Raw genomic sequence first — 22,583 nt, 5'->3', positions numbered from 1 at the left:
ATGACAGATTTGGCTCCTAAGGAGGTGGTTCATTAATGCACAAGGAAATGCAAAGTCATAAGAAACCAGCAAAATACAACATCCCGTGATGATTGTTATCAGCAATAGCTAAAATGAAAGAAGAAGAATGTTGGAGCAGACTCTGAGATTGAGCCAGGCTTGGGCTGTGCTTGTCTGAACTACAGCTGCTAGTCTCTGGGCCATTTGGAAGGGAAAAGTGCTTCAACAACAAACAGGGAAGATGCAGGAATGAGTCACATGAGAACAGGTGAAACACAGGGACAGTTCCGGAACTCATCCCAGTAGCATGGAAATCTTTAAATGATATTAAGAAATGGATAAATAGCCCTGGCCTGTTTGGCTAAGTGGTTAGAGCATTGACCCGTGGACCAAAGAGTCCCAGGTTCAATTCTAGCCAAGGGCACATACCTTGGTTACAATTCATCCTGGCCCCTGGGGTCGTGTGGGAGGTAACCAGTCAGTGTGCTCTCTCACAAAGGTGTTTCTCTCTCTCTCCCTCCCTTGCTCCCACTCTATCTGATGATAAATGGAAAAATGTCCTCGGGTGAGGATAAAAAAAAAAAGAAAGAAAGAAATCGAACCTCCAATCACCTGGGCCAGTGATCCTGCAAGATAAACAAGATAAGGATCAACCCCTCTGGCGACCCATGATCAAATGAACCTGGTGGGTAAAATGGTCAGAGGATGAGAAAGGTCCTTGATTTGGGACTCCGTGCACTGTAATTTGAAAGCCTGTTTGTGAAGTCATGATGGATACTATAGGAGAATATAGGAATTCAGTGGTTGACAAGATTAAAGGCAAGGTTTAGATGGAAAATGGAAGGTTTGAACAGACTTCATGATGTGGTTGTGTCTCCTTGACCTGATTGTTATCTTGGGGGTGGATATTGTGTCTGACTTGGGGAAGCTTCACTGTAAAACGGAAGGCACGGAACTCTCCCACCAGTATCGATAGGACATGCTAAATGGGAGCCAGTAACATTGCCCAAGCCAGTACAGCATGTTAATTTGCTGTGGTACAGGCCGGTGTGCAGCACAGACTGGAGTTTATGGCAATTGCATGCGAGTGTCACCTAGTGGCAACTGCTGGAATTTGGAACCAGAAAATTTCCATAGGAGAGAATTACCAACTAGTTTGCTTCGGAGTTTCATTGAGAATTCCCCTATGGCTGAAGGACATAAAATAACCTTGAAACCTGAAATACCCACAATGTCTTGGGTGATGGAGAAATGCTGTAAGGGGAGGGCAATTCCTAGAAGTGTTCCATCACAAAATGGAAATGGCTTCTACAGGAATATGTGATCAGGGGAATGCTAGGAGGAACTCAGGAGGGAGCTACTTTTCCCCTGAGGGCCGACCCTGCAACCACCTGAGGAGCTGCTGGATCCTGTGTCCAGCAGGCTACCTGAGCAGCCCCCTATGAACATCTCTCCAGTGACCAACAAAATGCTGCTTGGTTTGTGGACAGTGACTCCAGGTGGATGCACAGCTTCTGTTGGGAAGGCCACCATTTCAATGGAAGAGGTCAAAGCACATCAACTCAGTGGGCTTAACTGTGTGCTGTTTGCCCTGATGTTTGGGTTTTTACCAACACATGGGCAGTGGCTAATGGTCAGGCAGAGAGCAATGGAAAAATGGCCTATTGATGGGATACCCTGGGGGAATGACTATGGGAATTTGAGGGGTGCTTAAAGCAGTGTAACAGTGAAATGCTCGACCTCTGACTCCATCTTGTTCAAGCCTACTTTGTTCCCATGGCCTTCAGGCTAATAGCTTCTGCTTAGTTTTACATATAGTCATGCCAGTCATTAGAAGAATTTAGCTTTCAGCTTGAGTTCTACAGAAACAGCCCCTTACCAGAGAGTGCCTCTCCTGAGGAGATAAGTATACACAAAAATAATGATTGTTTAGCAAAAATTTGCAGGAAACTGGTGACCAGACTCATATCAACTATAGTCAACAGGCGAAGAACAAAGAAGTTTCACAATCTTGCCCCTCAATTACCTCTTGCCCCTCCCATTTCCCCCTTCCCTTGACATAAAAGAAGCCTGAATTCTATACTTTCTTAAGATGGTTCTTTAGGATGTTAGTCTGCCATTTTTCTTGGCTTGCTGGCTTTGTGAATAAAGTCACTTTTCTTATCCCAACACCTTGTTACTCAAATTATTGGCAGTTGTGCAGCGAGTAGTATGAGCTTGAACATATTGATTCCCATTGGAAGAACCCCTTCCAGGACTGGAAGGTGACTGTAACCAGTGAATGAATATTCTGAATGCTCTTTGAGGTGGTCACCTGGGCCCATTAAATAAGTGGACATGGGATGGGGGTGGTGGTGGCTGCAGAAATGCAGAAATGGTCTAGACATAGTCCTCTTGTACCCTCTGAGTTATAAGATGCCAACAAGAACTATTCTGTCTGTCAGCAGGAGAGACAGAGACTGTGGATGGCTGCAGGAAGACTACCCCCACATATAGCTGGCAATACAGATTGACTCTAGTAGCCTTGGGGGCGGGGTGCAAATGAGTCCTGACAGGAACAAACACTGACTCTGTGCTGGACTGAGCTTACCCTGTGGTAAATGCAATTGCTGAGGATACAATAAAAGGACTGGCACAGCCCTGGCCGGTGTGGCTCAATTGTTTGGGCATCATCCTGTGCACCAGAAGGCTGTTGGGACCATTCCCGGTCAGGGCACATGCCCAGGTTTTGGATTTGATCCCGGTTGGGGCATATATAGGAGGCAACCGATCAATGTTTCTTTCTCACATCAATGCTTCACTCTCTCCCCCCTCCCTTCCTGTCTCTCTAAAAATAAAAAAAAATTTTTTATCCTCACCTGAGGACCTTTCTCCATTTCTTGTTCAGATAGAGTGGAAGGGAGAGAGAGGCAGAGAGAGAGAGAGAGAGAAACATCTACATGAAAGGGACAGATCGAGTGGTTGCTACCCGCACGACCCATCCAGGGCCAGGGACAAACTGCAACCGAGGCAAGTGCCCTTAGTGGGAACCAAACTGGGGTCTCTCTGTACCACAGGCCGACGCTCTAACCGCTGAGCCAAACTGGCCAGGGCTAAAAATCAATTTAAAAAATATATTTTTAATCCTCACCCGAGGATATCTTTCCATTGAGTGAAGGGGTGGGGGGAGAGAGAGAGAGAGAAGGAGAGAAATATTGATGTGAGAGAGATACATTGATTGGTTGCCTTCTGCATGACCCTAACTGGGACTGGGGACCGAACCCATAACTGAGGTACGTGCCTTTGACTGGGAATTGAACTTGAGACTCTTTGGTCTGAGGGCCAATGCTCTAACTACTGAGCCAAACTGGCCAGGGCAATACAATTTTTTTTTTTTTTTTGAAAAAAAGGACTGGGACAGAAGATACTAGAATGATTTAGATTGCCAGGTCACACATCTTTGGTCCAAGAACACATTTTACAGCCCATAGTGTTCAACCTTAGAGTAATGGTTTGATGGAGAATTGAAACAGGCAATTGAAACTTTTTTCCCTCCCAAAATAAAGGCATGAAAGGCTTGCTGGCACACCTTCATGAGTGTATGTTCACACACTCAGCATGAGGGGGCCCAGGGAGAGTTCCCATCAGAAAGATTTTTCTAGAGGCAACCCACTTGGGTCCCCTCCCCAATGCAGGGAGTCTGTCTGTCTTTCAAATAAAACTTTTCTTTCACTTGAAAAAAAAAAATCACCAGATTCTTCTGGCCCAGCCAGTGTGGCTCAGTGGATTGAGAGGTCTTTGTTCAACTCCAGATTGGGGCACATGCTCAGATTTCGGGCTCGATCCCAGGTGGGGGACACGCAGGAGGCAGCTGATCGATGTTTCTCTCTCACATTGATGTTTCTCTCTCTCTCTCTAAAAAAAATCAATAAAAACATTTTTTAAAAAGATAGATTCTTCTGTTTTGGAGGAGGTGGTGGGAAAGAGGGGTGGAAAGAATGCTGGTACACTCTATGTTTTTTCTTTTTCTCCCACATCCCCTCACCTTCTTTTGTCCTACCCAGTGCAGTGGCCCCAGACTGGGGCTGCAACTGCAGGTAAGTAAGAAACTGTAACTGTACTATACCTTCTACCTTTATGCCAGAATACCTGAGTCTGATGGGGTAGGTTTTGCCTTCACCCCATCTGGCAAAATTGGGGCTGGCAGTGAATGTAGCTCTGTTGCTGAGTGGTTGGGACAGACTACCAGTTCTGAGTAGCCTGGGTAACCCTACCCATAGGAATGGGAGTGGCCTGAGGGGAGTGGCAATCCAGATGAGCACAGTGGCCAAACCTGACACTAGTGGAAAAATTAGGGTATAAATGGAGAGAAAGGTAAAGGAATGAATGAAAGGTTTATGCAATGAGAAAAATCCAGTATTACATTGGAAACGCAGAGTGAGATGTTATTGTTGGTTATATGGGATGCCTGAAAGGTGAAGACATGTTGCTGAAAACCATGCCTGCTTTTGGAACCTAAAAAATTTAATGAAAGTCTACAGACCTGAGTGGCATCACTCTGGGAGACATTTCAGACACACAGTGTGGTGATGGACTGGATTGTCAGTGGCTGAATGGGACTCTAGTAAGGTGCCATAGCTCTTCAGGACACACACTGTGATAGGGTGTAACACTGGCCTTGGTAAAATACTAAAATAGAGAGTCAAATATACTGGGAATTTGAGTTAAGGATTCCTCAGGAATTAAAACAAATGGAAAAAACTGGCCAGAGAAAGAACTGAATTCACCTAACCATCAACAAATTTTGTTTGTTTGTTTGTTTTTCTTTGTTAATCCTCACCCAAGGATATTTTTCCATTGATTTTTAGATAGAGTGGACGGGAGGGAGGATGAGAAACGTCAATATGAGAGACACATCATTTGTTATCCCCCGCACGACCCTGGTCAGGGTCAGGGATCAAACCTGCAGCCAAGGTACATGCCCTTGATGGGGAATTAAACCTGTGAGTCTCTGGTCCGCGGGCTAATGCTCTAACTACTGAGGCACACTGGCCAGGGCAGTTTTGCACATATTTATTGGAAGGGAGGGGCAACAAATAATTACATTAATACAAAAATATAAAAATGTATGAACTGACACTCTCTTACAATGGATTAGTTGTGTCCTGGCTGGTTTGGCTCAGCGGTTAAAGCATCAGCCTATGGACCAGAGAGTCCTGGGTTTGGTTCTCACTAAGGGCACGTGCCTCAGTTGCAGTTTGTCCCCAGCCCTGGTTTGGGTTGTGTGGGTGATGACCACTTGATGTGTCTCTCTCAAATCAATGTTTCTCTCTCTCTCTTCCTCCAGCTCTATCTGAAGATAAATGCAAAAATGTTCTTGGGTGAGGATAAAAAACAAACAACAAAAAACCCCCAATCGCACTGGTCGGTTTGCTCAGTGGTTAGAGCATCGGCCTGCGGTCCAGAGAGACCCGCTAAGGCCATGTACCTCGGTTGTAGTTTGTCCCCGGCACTGGTTGGTCATGTGGGTGGCAACCACTCAATGTGTCCCTTTCACGTTGATGTTTCTCTCTCTCTCTCTCTCTTCCTCTCTCTCCTACTCTACCTGAATAAAAAACGGAAAAAATGTTCTCGGGTGAGGATAAAAACAAAACAAAACAAAACAAAAACAAACCCAATGTATTAGTTGTTTATTATTATTATTATTATTTAAATTTTTTTCTTTATTGATTTTAGAGAAAGAGGAAGTGAGAGGGAGAGAGAGATAGAAACATCGACGAGAGAGAACATCAACTGGCTGCCCCTTGCATGCCCTCCACTGGAGACTGGGACCACCACCTGGGCATGTGTCCTGACCAGGAATCGAACCAGTGACCTCTTGGCGCATGGGTTGACGCTCAACCACTGAGCCACACCAGCTGGACTATTATTATTAATTTTTTTATTTTTATTTTTTTATCCTCACCCGAGGACATTTTTCCATTTTTTGTACAGACAGAGTGGGAGGGAGAGAGAGGAAGAGAGAGAGTGAGAAACATCGATGAAAGGGACGCATCGAGTGGCTACCACCCGCACGACCAACCATGGCCGGGGACAAACTGCAACCAAGGTACATGCCCTTAGCGGGAACCGAACTCAGGTCTCTCCGGACCGCAGGCGGGCGCTCTAACTGCTGAGCCAAACCGGCCAGGGCTATTTTTTTGAGTAGCTGTTTCTTTAAATCTATCCCTTCCCGCCCAGCCGGTATGGCTCGGTGGATTGAGAAGTCCTGGTTCAATTCCCGGCCAGGACACATGCCTGGGTTGTGGGCTCGATCCCCAGTGGGGGGCGAACAGGAGGCAGCTGACCAATGTTTTTCTCTCACATCGATGTTTCTATCTCTCTCTTCCTTCCTCTCTCTCTAAAAAACCAATGAAAACAGCCCTGGCCAGTTTTGCTGTGGTTAGAGCATCAGCCGCGGACAGGAGAGTCCCGGGTTTGGTTCCTGCTAAGGGCACGTACCTCGGTTGTAGTTTGTTCTGGCCCCGGTTGGGGTTGTGTGGGTGGCAACCACTCGATGTGTCTCTCTCATGTCGATGTTTCTCTCTGTCTCTTCCTCCCTCTCTCCCTTCTGCTGTATCTGAAGATAAAATGCAAAAATGTCCTCAGGTGAGGATAAAAAAAAATCAATAAAAACATATTAAATAAGTAAGTAGATAAATAAATCTATCCCTTCCTCTAACACTGTTACCCCTCCCAATGTTAGGCAATATGATTATGTTGCTATAAGAGTCTTTGCCAAAGGCAGGGGGTAGCCTGTGTGCTAAAGAATTTAACTTAACCCCAGAAGAAGTCTGGCCTTTGCCCTCAGCATTCTGGGAGATGATTTCTGTTTGCTGGGGCCAAAGAGTAACAATGTGATTTAGGGTAGGAGCTGGTCACACCAGAAAGACCAACGAATTCTTAGGTTGGGGCTCTGAGACACAGGGTATCGGTGGACTGGTATAAGATCAACTATGTGAGTGATCAGTCAATCATGCCTACATAATGGGGCCCCAAAAACTGAACATTGAGGCTCAGGTTAGGCTTTCTGGTTGGCAATACTCTGTGTTTGTGGGATTGGGGAGTTGGAAGATGGACGTTTTGTAACCTTGTTTTAAGCACTCTCAACCTTGTGTTAATACACCTGCTGTTCCTGTGTCTGGAATTCTCCTACACTCCTCTTATACATAGATAACACATATTCATCCATTTCCCCAGAAAAACCTTCTCTGACCTCCCTGTTTAAGTCAAATGCTCCTTAGAACATGCCCTCTCACTATCTTTTTCCATGAGGATCTAACTCATGTGTGTTTACTATATCAGTCTCTCTCCCCTTCCCCTATGAGCTTGCAAAGGCAGGCACCTTGTCTGGTTTGGCCAATCATTCTATTTTCTAGCCTGGATTACAGTAAGTGCTCAGCAAATTTTTGGTGAATGAATGGATGGGTGAATGGCTCAGTTCTTGGCTCAGCATGTTCAATGATTCCTCTGGGAGTGACTCCTTACTCCAAGGAACCGAGGACTGATTTTTATGTGCCATGTGTTTACCCAGCACTATAAAGAATCTGGTCCCACCTTGGCCGGTTGGCTAAATGGTTAGAGCATTGGCCCGAAGACAAATGAGTCGGGGTTCCTTTCCAGTTAAGGGCAACCACCCCGGTTGCGGTTTGTCCCCGGCCCTGGTTGGGGTAGTGCAGTAGGCAACCAGATGATGTGTCCCCCTCCAGTGGATGTTTCTCTCTCTCCCACCCTCCCACTCTGTGTGAAGATAAATAGAAAAAAAATGTCCTCTGGTGAGGGGGAGGAAGAGGAGGGGGAGGGGGAGGGGAGGGGAGGGGAAGGGGAAGGGGAAGAGGAAGAGGAAGAGGAGGAGGAAGAAGAAGAAGAAGAAGAAGAAGAAGAAGAAGAAGAAGAATCATCATCATCTGGTCCCTCTTTGTCTCCCTTCTATTGCTGGGTTACAGACTCGGCCGCCCACCCTGACAGCAATGTTGCACCCTATAACACCTGCTTTCATCTTCCTGCCTCCACCCTTAGACTGTTACTGTGCCCACAGGTGGGGCCACTGTAGCTACTTCTTCCGGAGGCTAGAAAGTCACCAGGGGCTCTAGGGTAGGAAGAAGCCTACATCTGATGCCCCCGGCGGTAGAAATCAGCAGCTCCTACCTACTGGGCACGGCACAAGTGTGGGCTCTCATCCTTCAACAATGCCAGAGCTTACAGGAGAGAGGTCACTCGGTGAGTCACAGAACTGAGAAGCAGCGGTGACAGGAAAGGAACCCAACTCTGTCAGCTCTAGAGGCTCTCTAGCGAGCCAGTTTGCCTGGAAGTCGTTACCTTACTGACGTTTTTTAGCGACAGTAGCTTCCCTGAAGGTGAGGACAAGCCTGGATACTATTTCCATTCGCCACAATAGGAAGGTGAAGCTCAGGGGGACCCACGGGAGCATATGGCCTGCAGGTCAGGACAGACCTCGGAGCCCAGAGCAGGATCCCGATACCTCCCCCAGCGCCTGCGCACCGCGACTCCGTTCCCGGCTCAGCCCCGCCCCCACCGTCTAGGTTTTCAAATTTGAAACCTGCTCCTTTTCCCGCCCGAATGTGTCGACCAGCAGCGAGAGTGGGCGGGGTCGCGCGCAGCCAATAGTGCCTCAGAGGCTCCCCAGCCCGGTCCGGAAGGTGACGACAGCGAGCAGTCTAAGACTACCCACCAACGAACGAGGCACACACCCGCCCTGCCTCCCCGGCGCCCACGTGCAGCTGCGGGGCCGGAGGCCTCCGAAGACCACAGGGCCCTGGAGCACCATTCTCTGTACAGGGCCCTCGCCACCAGCACGTGCTGGAAACTGAGGCCCAGATACGCCAAGTAGCCAGCGCGGGGTCGCTGAGCAAACCGGCAAAGAGACATCACCTCCCAGCCTGGGCATTAGCCCAAGGGCTGGGCCTGGAGCTGACGCCTGTCTGTGCACCACAGGAGTCCGAGGGGGCGGGGAACTGGCGGGGGGTGGGCTTGAGGCTGCGGCGCGTTTCAGAGGGGCGTGGCCAAGAGCTGGGCGTTCCGCAGGCGGGGCGTCTAGGGGGCGGGGCCGGTCGCCAGCGTTTGTTGCACGGTGTCAGTTACATTGTAACAAAAGTAGTGCTGCTGCTCCCGCGGTCTGCACCTCAGGCCCTCCCGTCGCCAGCTGTCGCCGACATGGAATCCGTGGCCAGCAACATCCAGGTCCTGCTGCAGGCGGCCGAGTTCCTGGAACGCCGAGAGAGAGGTGAGGCAGAACCCTTGGCTGGACTCCAGGAGGCGACCTTGCCTACACCAGCCTGGGTTGGACTTGGCTCCCAACTTGAAGGATGCATATGTACGGCTTTAAGGCAGTAGCTCTGGGGCATCCCCGTCTTCATCTAGAGAGAAGTCCGCAGGAAGTTGGGCTGGGAAGTGTTGGGGATACGGCCCTGGCGCCAAAAGCCTCCCCCTGACCGTGCCGTGTCAGGGGCGCCCGCTAGGACCAGCTCCAGCCTGACGCGAACGCGGGTTCTCTCTGACAGAGGCTGAGCATGGATACGCGTCCCTGTTCCCGCACCGAAGTCCGGGCCCTGTCCACAGAAAGAGGAAGGGATCTCCCCAAGCTCTTGGCGCGTTGGACAGTGGGCGGTGAGGAGGGAGAGGGGCGACGAGGAGGGGGGAGATGGGCGCTGTCCCTTTTCGGGCCCATCCTCGGCCCACTTCCTCCTTGTAGCTTGCATTTTCTGGGGCCAGGTACCCTACTGTGGAGACATTCAGACCCCTCCTGCCATCTTCCCATCCCCCAAACACACACCCTCTATTCATTTAAAGACTATTTCTTGAGCACACCTGAGGTGAACAAGGCAGTTTTGGGTCCCGCTTCCACTCACACTCCTGCACTGCACATACCACATCACTCACTTTTCCCCACAGGCTTCCTCCTTTTCTCTCCTCATCTCCACCCTTAACACATGCTGTTCCCTCCAATTTGAGTGTTTCGCCCTCCACTACCTGCTTTGGGTAACCTGTGTTTCTGGCTCAGCTGAAACTGCTACAAAGGCCTTCCTGACTGCTGATAGGGGGCTTTGTACTCCGCAGTTACCTGGGCAGGCCTTTCTCAGTATTGCAATCCCCTCCCCCCTCCCCCCCCATCTCCCCATGAGTCTCTGCCTCTGCCTGGGAATTCGGGTGCCTGAGACCAGCACAAGGTCACCATACCAAGCTAATTTGGGCAGAGATTTTTAGTGGATTTTGAGCCCCTGGGAGCCTGGGACTGAAGGTGTGGGCAAGTGATGTCCCCTCACCCCATCCTCCCTGGCATTGGCAGGTCTGTGCACAACGAACTGGAGAAGCGCAGGTGAGTCCCAGCCATGCCCTGACAGCACTGGGCCCCAGGAAGTGTCTCCCTCTGGCCTTCCCTCCCCTATCAGCCCTTAGACTAGAAGGGTGGGCTGGCACTGCCCTCCAGACCCCTTCCCCTGCAGGAGGGCCCAGCTGAAGCGGTGCCTGGAGCAGCTGAAGCAGCAGATGCCCCTGGGGGCTGACTGTGCCCGATACACCACACTGAGCCTTCTGCACCGGGCCAGGATGCACATCCAAGTAAGGGGCTACCCCTGTGCCCTGGAGTCAGCTTACCAGGACATGTGGAGAGGTGTAGGAGGGAAGGGCTGGGTGAAACTGGGGAGAGAGGCCTATTGTGCTTTTAGTTTCCAAATTTGTTAAATGCAAAGAAAAGCAAAAGATAACTCAGGATTGTTCTGAGGCTAAGTTTCAGCATTTGCCCAATACATGTTCACTGTTATTACAGCTATTATTTACTTCTATTTCAACTGTGAGACCCTAGGCCAAGCACTTAACCTCTCTGGACTTCCTTTCCTTCTCTGCATGAGGGGTGTGCCTGTTGAAGATAATGTGATGGGTCGTGTGTAAGGGCCCCTTAGGCTGTAGAGGGCTAGTCCTCACTCTTCCTCTCCCCCATCCTCAAGGCCTTTTGTTCTGGGGAGTTGGTCCTGAGGCCACTGTGGGAGGCAGGTCCAGAGGCCAGGAAGCAGAACAGACTGAGAGGATGGCGGTCACCATATTCCCAGGGCCCTTGCTGCTGCCCCCTGGTGGACATGAGTGGTGTGTGCTGACTCAAAGCCCCAGGCTGCCCCAGAGAGAGGGGACTAGGAGAGGCCTTGGACATAAGAGAGACCTTTCCTGCCCTCCTGGTTCTTTTGACAGAGGAAGAAATGGAGGCACAACCAGGCTCATGAGAGGCAGATTCAGAACCTAGGCCCAGGTCCCCTGACTTGCATTCTTTCCTTCAAGAAGTATTTATTGAGGACCTGCTCTGCCCAGCTGTTCTAGGCACAGGGCCCTGTAAGAGATAGATGGGTGTGCCGTGTGGGAAATAAATCACAGTGTGGGAATTATTTGCACTGTTCCATAGGTGTCTGCATGCCCCTCATGGTGGCTGAATAACACTCTAGCTGAATAGCAGGCCCCAGTTTCTCACATGGGGCTTGCCTGACCTGGTTCGTGGAAGGATGATGTGCCCTTCAAGTGCTGACAGGAGGGTAGGCAGGCTCTGCAGAATGCTTCTTCCTTGAAGCCCCATCACACCTCTCCTGTACTCCCTGCTTCCTGTTTTGCTTCCACCAAGCTGTCTTCCTTGCCTTAGGATGTTCTTTGCAGCACATAGATCATTCCAGATCCATCTTGTGTGGAAAACCTTCCATGGCTCTTGACAGGATAGTCTCAGTCTTACTTCCTGTGAATTCAAGGCCCTTCACAACTCAGGCGTTGCCACTGGCCTACTTTTTTAGTTTCATCTTTTCCCCATTCCCCACCAAAAAGCTGAATTCTTGGTGTTGTTCTCAGTCTTTCTCTGCCTGGGTGCTTTTCCTTCCTCTACTTCGCCTAGGAAGCTGTGACTCACCCTTCTACACCCAGTCCCAATGTTCCCTCCCCATGCTTCCCTTGTTGACTGCAGGCTCCTGCCCATCAAAGACTCTGATGGGAAAACTCTTGATCTTTTAGTCCCTGATACTTGGGGTTGGCAGAGCTCTGGTGGGGGCAGGGAAAACAGATTAATGCTGAAGAAGCCTTAGGGTTCCTACGAGGATCTTTTTTTTTTTTAATTTTACTTTTTTTAAATTCTCACCCGAGGACATTTTTTCATTTTGTTTTTTGTTCAGATAGAGTGGGAGAGAGAGAGAGAGAGAGAGAGATAGAGACATCGACATGAAAGGGACACATCGAGTGGCTGCCACCCACATGACCCAACCAGGGCCGGGAACAAAGTGCAACTGAGGTACATGCCCTTGTGGGAACCGAACCCAGGTCTCCCTGGACCACAGGCCGACGCTCTAACCGCTGAGCCAAACCGGCCAGGGCTCCTACGAGGATCTTAACCAGGAGTTACAAACTGGTAGCCTTTGTTTAGTGTGTAGTTTTCTAAAAGTTTAAGTTAGTGCCCTGGCCGGTTTGGCTCAGCGGTTAGAGTGTTGGCCTGCGATCCAGAGAGACCTGGGTTCGGTTCCTGCTAGGGTCATGTATCTCAGTTGCGGTTTGTCCCCGGCCCTGGTTGGGTCATGCGGGTGGCGACCACTCGATGTGTCCCTTTCATGTCGATGTTTCTTTCTCTCTCTCCCACTCTATCTGAACAAAATATGAAAGAGTGTCCTCGGTGATAAAAAATAAATAAAAAAATTAAAGTTTAAGTTAGTTAGAAGCACTTAACACATGAAAAACTGACTTCGCAGCTCTCTTAGACACTGAAAGATCTGGCCACACTAGGCCTCTTTCACGTGGCAGTGATTGGCTAGAACCTGGAAGTGGCTCCTCCTTCAGGTAGAGTTCACACTTGCCATCAAGCCACAGTCCACCCCCTTCACCTGCCAGCACAGGGCTTTCCTTCACATCACCTGATTACGCCTCACTTGACTAAACCCTTGTCTTTGAGATTGTGCTGTATTCCCTCCCCCACCCAGGTAGATATAACTCACAGGCCACTTACATGGACAGGAGGGCCTGACTTCTTGGAGGATGTGGAGGCAACCCTTTGGCGCCCAAATTCAGTGAGCCCGTGTGGAGCGGGTGGTCACCAAGAGGCCATGGCCTGCTGCTGAGTTGTGTTGGAGTGAGGCCTGGGCCTCCAGGCAGCTGACTTCAGCCCATTGCTCCCTTGGGATCTGCAGAAGCTGGAGGAGCAGGAGCAGCGGGCCCAGAGGCTCAAGGAGAAGCTGCGCAGCAAGCAGCAGAACCTGCAGCAGCAGCTGGAGCAGCTCCGGGGTTGGGCAGGGGCAGGCGAGTGGGAGCGGCTGCGGACAGACAGCCTGGACTCCTCAGGCCTCTCCTCTGAGCGTTCCGATTCAGACCAAGGTGAGTGCCCTGAAGTGGAGGGGTTGGGTGGGCCAGTGGGCCAGGTATCCTGACTGGACCTGTCCCTGTGCAGAGGAGCTGGAGGTGGACGTGGAGAGCGTAGTGTTCGGGGGTGAGGCCGAGCTGCTGCGGGGCTTCAGTGCAGGCCAGGAGCACAGCTACTCACACAGCGGTACCTGGCTATGACCCTCACGGCCCAAGTGCGCCTCTGCCCTCCGACCACCCTCCGCTCCACTCTGCCAGGCAGGAGCCCTTCCCAAACCTCAAGGGCTGCTCAGTCACCTCCTGTTGGAATGGACTAAACGGACCTTTGCACGGGAACAGGTGCTCCCCCTGCCCTGCTGCTGTCTCCAATAGTCTCTCCTATTGGAGGGGACCTGGCTCCCGAGCCCAGCAGGGCAAGCAGCTTGGGCCTGGGCCACTCTTCCAGGCATTTTTTGGTAGCACTTGACTCTGTTGTCCCCAAAAGGACAAGACTTTTGGGCCCACCCCTCTGTTCCTTCCTAGACAAGGGCTCTGGCCTTTCCCCTATAGATACTGTACAGTGTTTTCATTAAAAGGCTTTCTTAATTTCCTGTCCATGGTCTTGCCTGATGAAAATGGGGAAACTCCCAGCCATAAAATGGGAAAGAAGAAATGAGATCAGTAGCCACCACAAACACTGTTGACTATGCCTGGCAGTACCCCTTTAATTCTCACAGCTCAGAGGCCCTCTTTCCCCACTTTATAGGTGGGACTGAGGCTGAGTGATAGGACTTGCCTGAGACCCAAAGCCAGGATACAGCGGAGTCAAGATTCAAACCAAAGCTTTCTGACTCCACAGCTGGGGCTGATTGAATTCAACAAATATTTATTGAGTGCCTATCATGCACTAGATACTGTTCCAGGTACTTGGGACACAGCAGAGAACAAAACAAGGATCCCTGCTCTCAAGGAGCTTACAGTCTAGTGTTTATGACCACTTTGCCTGCATGCTATCTGTGACCCTGGGTAAATCTCTCCTCGGCTATCCGGTGTGGGAAGCATGTCTGGCCCAGACTGGGTAACATGTCTGGTGCACTGTAGATGACAAACACATACCACCTCCAACCCACTACCCAGAAAGTAAATCAGGCTGGAAGTTGACTTTTAATAATAAAATACAAGGAGGGAGGGTAGAGGGAGTGCAGCCAGGTGGTATAGTGTGCTGCTGCACCAGGGTCTGGGCTGGCTACACAAACTGCTGCTGCTGCTGCTGCTGCTTCTTGGTGGCTGCCTTGCTGGCAAGGTCCTTGGCCTTCTCTGTAGCTGCCAGGGCTGTCTCCTTTGCCTTCTCCTTGGCTTCCTTGGCCGTCTCAACAAGGGTTTTGGAAGGGGCCTCACCTGCAGCAAAGGGCCAGAGGCTGCCTTCAGAGGATGCCAAGAAGACTCACCTAATTGCTCCCCACAAAATTCACATCCTGCAAGCCAGACCCCATCGGAAAGGTGATATCTGCCCAACATACAGATGAGTAGTCCCAGGTTTAGAGAAGAGCAGTGATAGCCCCAGGCTCCATACCAGTCAGGGGAGCTAGGACTGAATCCCAGACTGCCTGGGAGGTTCTCACCTTGCAGCTTGGCCAAGATGTATTCAAAACCCTTCATTGTCTTGGTCACATTGCTTTTGAACCGGGCAAGACCAAATTCCTGGCAAAAGATGAGAAGGGGATGGATTCTGAGCTGCCCACTGACCCTAGCCCAGTCTCTATGTCAAATGCCCTGGGCCACAGAGCCCCAGCACCCCCACAACGCTGCTCACCTGGACAGCTCTGGAGACACCAAATAAGCTAGAGGAGACCCAAGCTTCCCTGTGGATTTCGGTCCAGCCGCTGTTATCAGAGTTCACACAGTAAACACATCGTTCCTCCACCACCTGTGTGTGCAGAGTCAGGCCAACTACAATTGTGTGGGATTCTTTTATTTTGCCAACTTCACATAAATTTGATCCCCTGCCTCTTTTCATGAGGGAGGGCAATAAAATGAAATTCCATTCCTTTCCCTTATTGCATCCCAAGCTGCATTTATAGAACAAGAACATAAAGGTCATTTTGCTCTTTACAATCTCTCCTCTGACCCTTTAAACTATAAGGCACATGTACTCTTGAGATCAGCAGAGGGCCTTCCAGTGCCACCCTGGCCCTGGATTTGGTTTTGTACCTTTAGGCCTAGATGTGAGCAGTGGTTTTTATTTGTTTTTTTAGCTCATATCCCACCTGTTGTAGCTCTTGAGCTCATTGGGAATCCAAATAAAAATGGGAATCTGGCAATTGTCACAGCTGTCATTATCAGAGAGGAAAAAGTGGACCAGTACTTCCAATGGAAATCCTTCAAAGGGCTGTCTCATTGTTGGACTGAAGGACATTTCTCACAGCAGGATCACTATCTTGGTTATATAAAAAAACACAGAGCCCTGGCTGGTTTGGCTCAGCAGTTAGAGCATCTGCCAGGGGACCAGAGAGGCCTGGGTTCAGTTCCCACTAAGGGCACGTACCTCGGTTGCGGTTTGTCCCTGCCCCAGTTGGGGTTGTGTGGGTGGCAACCAGTCAATGTGTCTCTTTTGCATCGATGTTTCTCTCTCTCTTCCTCCCACTCTCCCTCCCGCTCTCTCTGAAGATAAATGCAAAAATGTCCTCGGGTGAGGATAAAACAAAAAACACATAGGTAGGGTCCTCAGGATAGTCTGTTGTGAGTTTCAGGTAACTCTGGGTCAGTGTATTAGGACACTTCCCCTCTTTAAACCTCATTTTTCTCTTTGCACGAGAGAGCAATACCCCATTCCCAGGGTTATTATGAAGGTTAAGTGAGAAAGAGAAAGTTTTCTGAAAGCTTCACATGTGAGAAGATATTGTAGAATGTTCCTTAAACCATGAGTTTTCAAGTTTTAAAGACAAGATGTCAGAGGTATATGGAATGCTTTTTCCCTAAACTCTTAGGCAGAAATCCATTATATAAGACACATAGAGTGTTACTCCTCTAGTCCACATGGGGTATGTGGCTCAGATCCTCTCCCTTCTGAGGCACACCCAATGTACCCTTATGACTTCATGGATTCCTGGATTTGAAAACCACTGCCTCCCTAGCCAAAGTATCTGGAGCTCTACTTCTGGAGGGACCAAGGGAGTCTCACCATCAGCCGAGCATGGTTGATGTTCCAGGTGAAGGTGGTCATGGTCTGGTTCTGTGGGTCCACAATAGAATCCTCCAGGATGTACACCGAGTGAGCAACATTGGCAGGAAATAGTCGCTCAGCCCAGCGTGGCATCCTATTGGTCTTGGTCAGGAGTCTCCGGGACAGGAGCTTCTGGTCAGGGGTCACTTCCCGGTGCACTATGTCTTCCGTCAAGACATGTTTGCTGCAGGTATCAGAGTGAAGGTGACCTCAGGAGCCTGCCCCCGAGAGACTGCCTGTTGGGGTTCCCATCTGGAGCCTCTTGGCCCAGAATGGCCAGGCCTTCCCCCAAACTTGCAGTGATGTGTGTGTGGCTCAGATCCCACGTAGTCTCTTGAACCTTTCCCAGGGCAAATTCCAACTCCTGCCCTCTCGCTGACCTGGATTCCTGGGCCTTCCAGCATGGCTGGCCTTCATGATTTACTGCATCGCTGGAGAGTGCCACAGGCAGGAGTAGGAGAGCATTTGGAATTCCAACCCCATGATCCCTCCTAATTCCTGTGCCACCACCTCTTCCTGTCTCGTCACCCCGAAATGAGAGAACCTTAGAGTAGGGCTTCAAGTAAACCACCGCCCAGTTTCATCCTTCACCACCTTGCAGGCCTGGCCACTTCCTCAATAGGGTCCTCTTACCCTAAAACAACTACAGTTCTGGCAATCCCTTACATCGGACTCGACGTGGAGTCCTTCCTGGCCCCACACTTCGATCTCCAAAGAGTGAGAGGGAACGGTTGCTCTTGCCTGGGCTACGTACCTATAGGGATTCGGGTACCGCTGCCAGAAGGCAGCGAATACTTGGTCCCAGGAACTCCGGAGCACGCTCTGGCCCAGGAAGTACTTCACCATTGTCCCGGCCGGGGCGGGATCAGCACCCGTGCAGCATCAGGGGTGCAGAGCCCGGGGTGGGGGCACGCGAAAGCCAGGCTGGGGCTCGGCGCACGCCCACCAGGCACGCAGCTCAGTCAAAACCGCGCCGCACCCCACCAGCTGCAGCCGCCATGAGGAGTGGTCGGGCAGCCCGCCACTTCCGGCGCAGACTCGCTGTACACACCACTTCCGGCGCCTGTGCACTTGACTCGAGGCCCCTCCCCCTCTGGGAGTCGCGGAGCTGCGAGCCGAGCCGGGTTGGAGTGGACCCCGAGCTCTGTGGGGAATCCGAACTGGAGTGGCGCCCCAACCCGGCGGCGGCGTGCGGCGCCGTTGAGGGCGCTGCTCGGCGCCCTCCCAGGCTGCCGTGGGCCCTGGGCTCTGGGAAGGACGATCAGCGCCGGGCGCCGAAGAGCGGGGGCAGGTGGACGCTGCCATAGCTCGAGCCCGACGTGGTATCTCGAGTCGTAGGAACTGAGGCTTGGGCGCTGCCGGCCTGAGTGGAGATCCGGGTTTACCTAGCGTGGGGGCTCAGGACCCTGACGCGGTTGAGGCAGCCCGGAGAGCATGAGCGGTCAGCGCGTGGATGTCAAGGTGGTGATGCTGGGCAAGGAGTACGTAGGCAAGACGAGCCTGGTGGAGCGATACGTGCACGACCGCTTCCTTGTGGGGCCCTATCAGAACGTGAGTGCGCCTCGCGAGACTCGGCACGGGTGGGAGAGGGCTCCTCCGCCCCCGCGATCCTGATCGCTTTCCCCTGGTTGCAGACTATCGGGGCCGCCTTCGTGGCCAAGGTAATGTCTGTCGGAGACCGGACGGTGACTTTGGGTATTTGGGTAAGTCCTCTGGGCAGGTAGTCCTGGGAAAACCTATTTTTGAGGAGGCTTAGTCTTGTCTATTCGTGGCCTTATAGAGGCCATTTTTCTTCTCTAGATCTGTTTAAAAATGGGGGTCTGGAGGACCTTTTGGGGAGTAGCTCAGTAACTCAGGTCAGGGCTGAGCTCCCCTTGCCTTTCAGGACACAGCAGGCTCGGAGCGCTACGAGGCTATGAGCAGAATCTACTATAGGGGCGCCAAGGCTGCGATCGTCTGCTATGGTAAGGGAGGTTCTGGCCTGTTCCTCGAACACAAAGAGGGTGGGTGCCACGCTGGCCTGAGAGAATAGCCCTGACCCTTGGTTGTTTCCTGCGTGCCGTATACCAAGACCTCACAGACAGCAGCAGCTTTGAGCGGGCAAAGTTCTGGGTGAAGGAACTGCGCAACCTAGAGGAGGTAGGTGGCCAGACCTCACCAGAGGACCAGGGGCTGGGGCTCTGGTCGTTGTGTGGGTGTCTCTGATCTTGTCTTCTGCTTCAGGGCTGTCAGATCTACCTGTGTGGCACCAAGAGTGACCTGTTGGAGGAGGACCGGCGGCGTCGACGTGTGGACTTCCACGATGTCCAGGACTATGCAGATAGTAGCTGCTCCTCAGCTCCCTAGCTCCCTGGGGGATGGGGGAGGGTAGTGGCTGCTTGGGTGGGTCACAGAAAATAGGAACTGCCTTGGCTGCCATGGCAAGATTCCCTGGAAAAGCTTTCTAGCCTCCCTGAACCTGTGAGGTCCAGAAGAGTCCCTGAACTGCTAGACTTTCCCTTTGTTTGTGTCCACCTGATTCTCAGATATGAGGCTTTAGTCACTTTTCTTTACAGATATCAAAGCTCAGCTCTTTGAAACATCCAGCAAGACAGGCCAGAGTGTGGGTGAGTGCTGTCCTGGGCCTCAGAGCAGGAACAGGCAGGGGCACCAGGGGAAGCTAAGAGTCTAGAGGGCTGTGTCACTGGGTGATCCTAGGGCTACTGGCATTGACCCTTCACTGATCGTCCTTTTTCCTGCCAGACGAGCTCTTCCAGAAAGTGGCAGAGGATTACGTCAGTGTGGCTGCCTTCCAGGTGATGACAGGTGTGTACTTCCCTAGCCTCTGGAGACTTCCTCTAGGCCCTCAGCATCTAGCCCCTTTCATATTTGTTACCTGATCCCCCAACAGACTGGTTGCTGAGCTGCCACCTCTCTCTTTGACAGAGGACAAGGGCGTGGACCTGGGCCAGAAGGCAAACCCCTACTTCTACAGCTGTTGTCACCATTGAATCACCACTCATTTGGCCTGGGGGAATTAAAGGAATTCCCCAAGGGGCTGGACCTAGCTCTTGTCTGGGCTTGGGTGGTCAAATGTGTAAGCCACCCCAAGTCCCCATGCTAGCAGAAGTGGCACCTGCCTGTGCTGGCCCATGGAACAGATGCAGCATTGGGCTGATGGGCATTAGGAGGGTAAGGGCCAATTTGGATTCCAGGATTCTGCCCTGGATAGCACTTGTGTCTGCAGATTACTTAAGTGGCTTCTGATTTGTAAATAAAATCAATGCGCTATGAATCACACTCGGCCCCTTTCTGGGGCCACCGGGTTGGCCTCATTTCCTATATTATGGCTCCTCCCAACCCTAAATTTCCTTTGGAAACCAAGTTAATTTCACCCCAGGGTTGCAGATGAGATAAGAAACAAAAAAGCCCTTTCCTATACTTTAGTAGGTTGAGATGCTAGGGTTGGGACGGTGCAAAGCTCACAATTCCTTTTTTACTTTTTGGTGGTACTAGCGGGAACTGAACCCGGGACTCTCTGGTCCGCAGGCTGACGCTCAACCGCTGAGCCAAACTGGCTAGGGCTCACAATTCCTTCTTGGTGCTGAGAAGAGCAAGGCAGACACTTAAGTGGTATTCAGAATCAAAGGATCAAGCACTTTTTCCTTAGACTGGCTGGTTCCACAGCATCTGTTACATCTGGGTCCCTGAGTCATGCCTGTGTCTCATAACCTAACCTTCCCATCAGCATCTTACAACGTGGTTTAATGGTAGAAAAATCTTAGGTTCTATAAGACAGAAAGTTCTTTTGGATCCAGACTGGGATCCAATTCATATACTAACTTAGAAAAGGAACTTAAACGTGGCCTGAATTTAACTGTAAAATGAAGTAACCATGCCCACTTCAGGACTGAAAATCATGAATGAAAAGTGAATCTAGGACTAAATGCTTATCTTCCCCAGAGGGCATTTTACTGAAGGGGCAGGAAGTTCAAGATTAGGTCAGAAGAGGAGGCTGACTCCCAAGGTTGCCTCAAATGTATTTTTGGACCTTGGAGGTCCAAATGTTTCTGAAGGACCAGGTGTTAACTGTAAACAGGGCTGACACTTCCTGTTCAACCAAAACGAAGTATATTAGCAACCCTTTTCTGTATGGAGGCTTGGCCCCTTTGCCTGTGCTTTCCTGCCTTAGGCTGGGTCCTCTGCAGTGCCCCACCTGACTCTGAAGAACTAAAAACTTGGGCAAGATGGTCAGACTCACATTCGGGAAGCATTTGGTTCTACTTCCTTTTAAAAAATCAATTCCTCAAAATACCCTTACTTCATGGGTGATGAAGGCTTCCTGTATAGGGACTGAAACTAACACCAGCCACTCCCAAAATGAAGACATTCTAGCACCTAATGACTATTGAGAGAAAACCCACACCACTCCCTCAAGGTGCTTAGAAGAATGGCTCAACTCCCCTGTATCCCCACCTGGGACTAGTGCAAAGGCTGGCTTCTGCTCTCACCCCAAACCCATCCTCCCTCCTATTGGACTACATCTCCCCACAGACAACAAAACACAACACAGGGCAAGGGCCATAAGAGTAAAGTTAAACTTTACTTTACAGTAATTTTTTTCTATTTACAAAGAATTACAGTACATGTTTATGGGGACTCCTAGCACAGGGCTCCCCCTCTTTTCCACTAGGAGTTTCACTTACAGCTGACAATCTATGTGGGTGAGGAGGAGCAAAAAAAAAAAAAAAAAAAAAGTGATGGACCTCAGCTGTATCCCCTACACCCCTTTTCTTAAAAATATAGATCTCTATTGTCAGCTTGTTTCTTTGCCAAGACTTTGAAATCTATTCCATGAGCTCCTGTGTGCTGCACTCACCCATCTTCTACACACACTCACCTACATGCACACACAGGCAGCACCCACCTCAGACCTGGAGACCACCTGTTCTCTGCCCCTACCCTGGAAGTCTAAAGCACCAGAACCATTCATTTCTGCTCCTATTCCCTGGGCTCTCCTCCTGTCCACAAAGCTATGCTGGACTTCCAGAGTGTTATACCTGAAGCCCTTCAATAGCCTGATGTCTGGAAAGTCATGGGAAAGCAGCTCTAGAGAAGAAACCACTTAAGATTTAACATGTGCTGTTTTCTGCTTACGTTGGTAGGAAACATATCTTCCCAGGCTGTGAATTTCTAATTAAAATGAACTTTCCACTTCCTTAAGAAATACTCCCTTTAATCTTCATACACAATAGAGGTGTTCCTACGAGAGTGGAAGAGGGAAAGGGGAAGAAGGTAACTGAGGGAGACCCTGCCCCTGGAGCTCTCTACCAACCTATTCTGGGCATTGTGGACAGGGGCTATGGACAAGGTGATACTAGCCAAGAAACTCAATGGCCACCCTCATCTGGACATGGCATCTCTTCCATCTCTGGATTGCACTGGACCACTCCAAGATCGGGTACAGGCTTCACTGAGACTCTGCCCTCTCCTTTAACAGAGCCTCAGAGAAACTCTTCTACATAAAACCTCTTCCTCCCAAAGAGGATCTTGGGTTTCTCTAGTCACCAGTTCCTCAACCCTTGGCAGTGCCTCTTTATACTAGGAAATTAGCACCATCATTAAATTGTGTGTGTGTGTGTGTGTGTGTGTGTGTATACAGAGCAATTATCTATTCTTACTTTAATTTATACTATAGCAACCTCTGGCCCTAGGAAGCTCAGCTGAGAGCTAACTGGCCACACAGCCAAGGAAAGTGTCATGTGGCAGCTACCTAACTCTAAATGATCTGGAATGTCTAACACATGGAACAGCCCAAACATTAATTCAGTAGGAAAGGGACTTGTGGCAGCTCCTTTCCTGCCACGATCTCAGAGAGGTTACAACACTGGGCCACTCTGACCTGGTTGACAAACCCTAAGAAGATGACAAAACAATATCCCTCAAAAAAGCCGTAGGAGAAAAAAACCGCTTTGTAGGAGCTGAGACCAAAATCCATCCATGTTTAGTGCTCTCCTAATTCGTCTCCACGGGGGAAGTTGCCAGGACCAGACTT

The 22,583-nt window shown here is 50.5% G+C and overlaps 3 protein-coding genes across 5 annotated transcripts; 2 read left to right on the top strand and 1 right to left on the bottom strand.

The window, feature by feature from the left end:
* Positions 1–9,128: 9,128 nt before the first annotated feature.
* Positions 9,129–14,002, top strand: MXD3 (MAX dimerization protein 3). The gene is given in 8 exon segments (XM_036282156.1): positions 9,129–9,262; positions 9,540–9,645; positions 10,325–10,354; positions 10,482–10,596; positions 13,179–13,382; positions 13,384–13,422; positions 13,424–13,802; positions 13,908–14,002. Coding segments are annotated over 8 exon segments (1,038 nt in total). The 5' UTR covers positions 9,129–9,192.
* Positions 13,877–17,561, bottom strand: PRELID1 (PRELI domain containing 1). 2 transcript variants are annotated; one of them, XM_036241336.1, is made up of 5 exons: positions 17,304–17,561; positions 16,508–16,733; positions 15,140–15,253; positions 14,949–15,027; positions 14,475–14,724 (listed from the first exon to the last, which is right to left on the bottom strand). In XM_036241336.1, exons 1-5 carry the CDS (start codon positions 17,393–17,395, stop codon positions 14,573–14,575), a joined length of 663 nt encoding a protein of 220 aa, XP_036097229.1. In that variant the 5' UTR covers positions 17,396–17,561; the 3' UTR covers positions 14,475–14,572. The 2 variants fall into 2 exon arrangements, with proteins under 2 accessions (XP_036097230.1, XP_036097229.1); XM_036241337.1 differs by lacking the exon at positions 15,140–15,253 and having other exon boundaries at positions 13,877–14,724.
* Positions 17,562–17,722: 161 nt separating this feature from the next.
* On the top strand, positions 17,723–19,828 carry RAB24 (RAB24, member RAS oncogene family). Of its 2 annotated transcripts, none has more exons than XM_036240370.1 (8): positions 17,723–18,100; positions 18,184–18,252; positions 18,435–18,513; positions 18,621–18,688; positions 18,773–18,872; positions 19,105–19,155; positions 19,292–19,354; positions 19,440–19,544. In XM_036240370.1, the coding sequence occupies exons 1-8, from the start codon at positions 17,984–17,986 to the stop codon at positions 19,469–19,471; spliced, it is 579 nt and encodes a 192-aa protein (XP_036096263.1). In that variant the 5' UTR covers positions 17,723–17,983; the 3' UTR covers positions 19,472–19,544. The 2 variants fall into 2 exon arrangements, with proteins under 2 accessions (XP_036096263.1, XP_036096262.1); XM_036240369.1 differs by having other exon boundaries at positions 17,726–18,100; positions 19,475–19,828.
* The last annotated feature ends 2,755 nt before the right edge of the window (positions 19,829–22,583 follow it).

This window comes from Molossus molossus, unplaced genomic scaffold (assembly GCF_014108415.1).
Source record: "Molossus molossus isolate mMolMol1 unplaced genomic scaffold, mMolMol1.p scaffold_m16_p_4, whole genome shotgun sequence".
NCBI lineage: Eukaryota > Metazoa > Chordata > Mammalia > Chiroptera > Molossidae > Molossus > Molossus molossus.
This window is presented reverse-complemented; position numbering and strand designations above follow the sequence as displayed.